General features: G+C 36.4%; 1 protein-coding gene across 1 annotated transcript in view; it reads left to right on the forward strand.

Annotated features, from left to right (window-relative positions):
• The window catches only part of LOC119591963 (VPS35 endosomal protein sorting factor-like), a gene marked incomplete at its 5' end in the record, with an annotated part of 25901 nt that overhangs the window by 14133 nt on the left and 11318 nt on the right, over positions 1-450 (forward strand). The window contains 1 exon segment of the mRNA XM_037940717.1: positions 257-429. Within this exon segment, the coding sequence (XP_037796645.1) occupies positions 257-429 (173 nt within the window).

Here is a 450-nt window from a genome sequence, read left to right on the forward strand (position 1 = left end):
TCCATGTAATTGACACCAATGAGTTAAGAACTTATTGTTCATTTATTGATGTTCTCTGTTGGATGAGCATAGAGAAAACAGGACCTGGTAGATCCTCTTTTAATATTACAGGACTGTTATCTTTGTTCATTTCAATTAATCTGTTAAATTAAATATATCTTTGCTAATTTGATGTTGGTAAACTGGATTTTTTTTCTCTCTCTGCTATTATATCACTGTATATAATTGTATAATTGATATTCATATTGCTTTACAGAATCACTTCCAGGGATTGCTGAGCGTTTTCCAAAGAGACAGCGTAAGCACTGGAGATGGAGTAACTCGTGGGGTGGTTGAGGCTCTCTTAGCTCACCACCCTGGGGATTTCACTGACCCAACTCTTGTCCAGCATCTCCTCACATTCTGTGGTGCTTTGCATGATTCATTTAAGTAAGTTTCTTATAATCTCTC

Source organism: Penaeus monodon, chromosome 29, assembly GCF_015228065.2.
Source record: "Penaeus monodon isolate SGIC_2016 chromosome 29, NSTDA_Pmon_1, whole genome shotgun sequence".
In the NCBI taxonomy this organism is placed as follows: Eukaryota; Metazoa; Arthropoda; class Malacostraca; order Decapoda; family Penaeidae; genus Penaeus; species Penaeus monodon.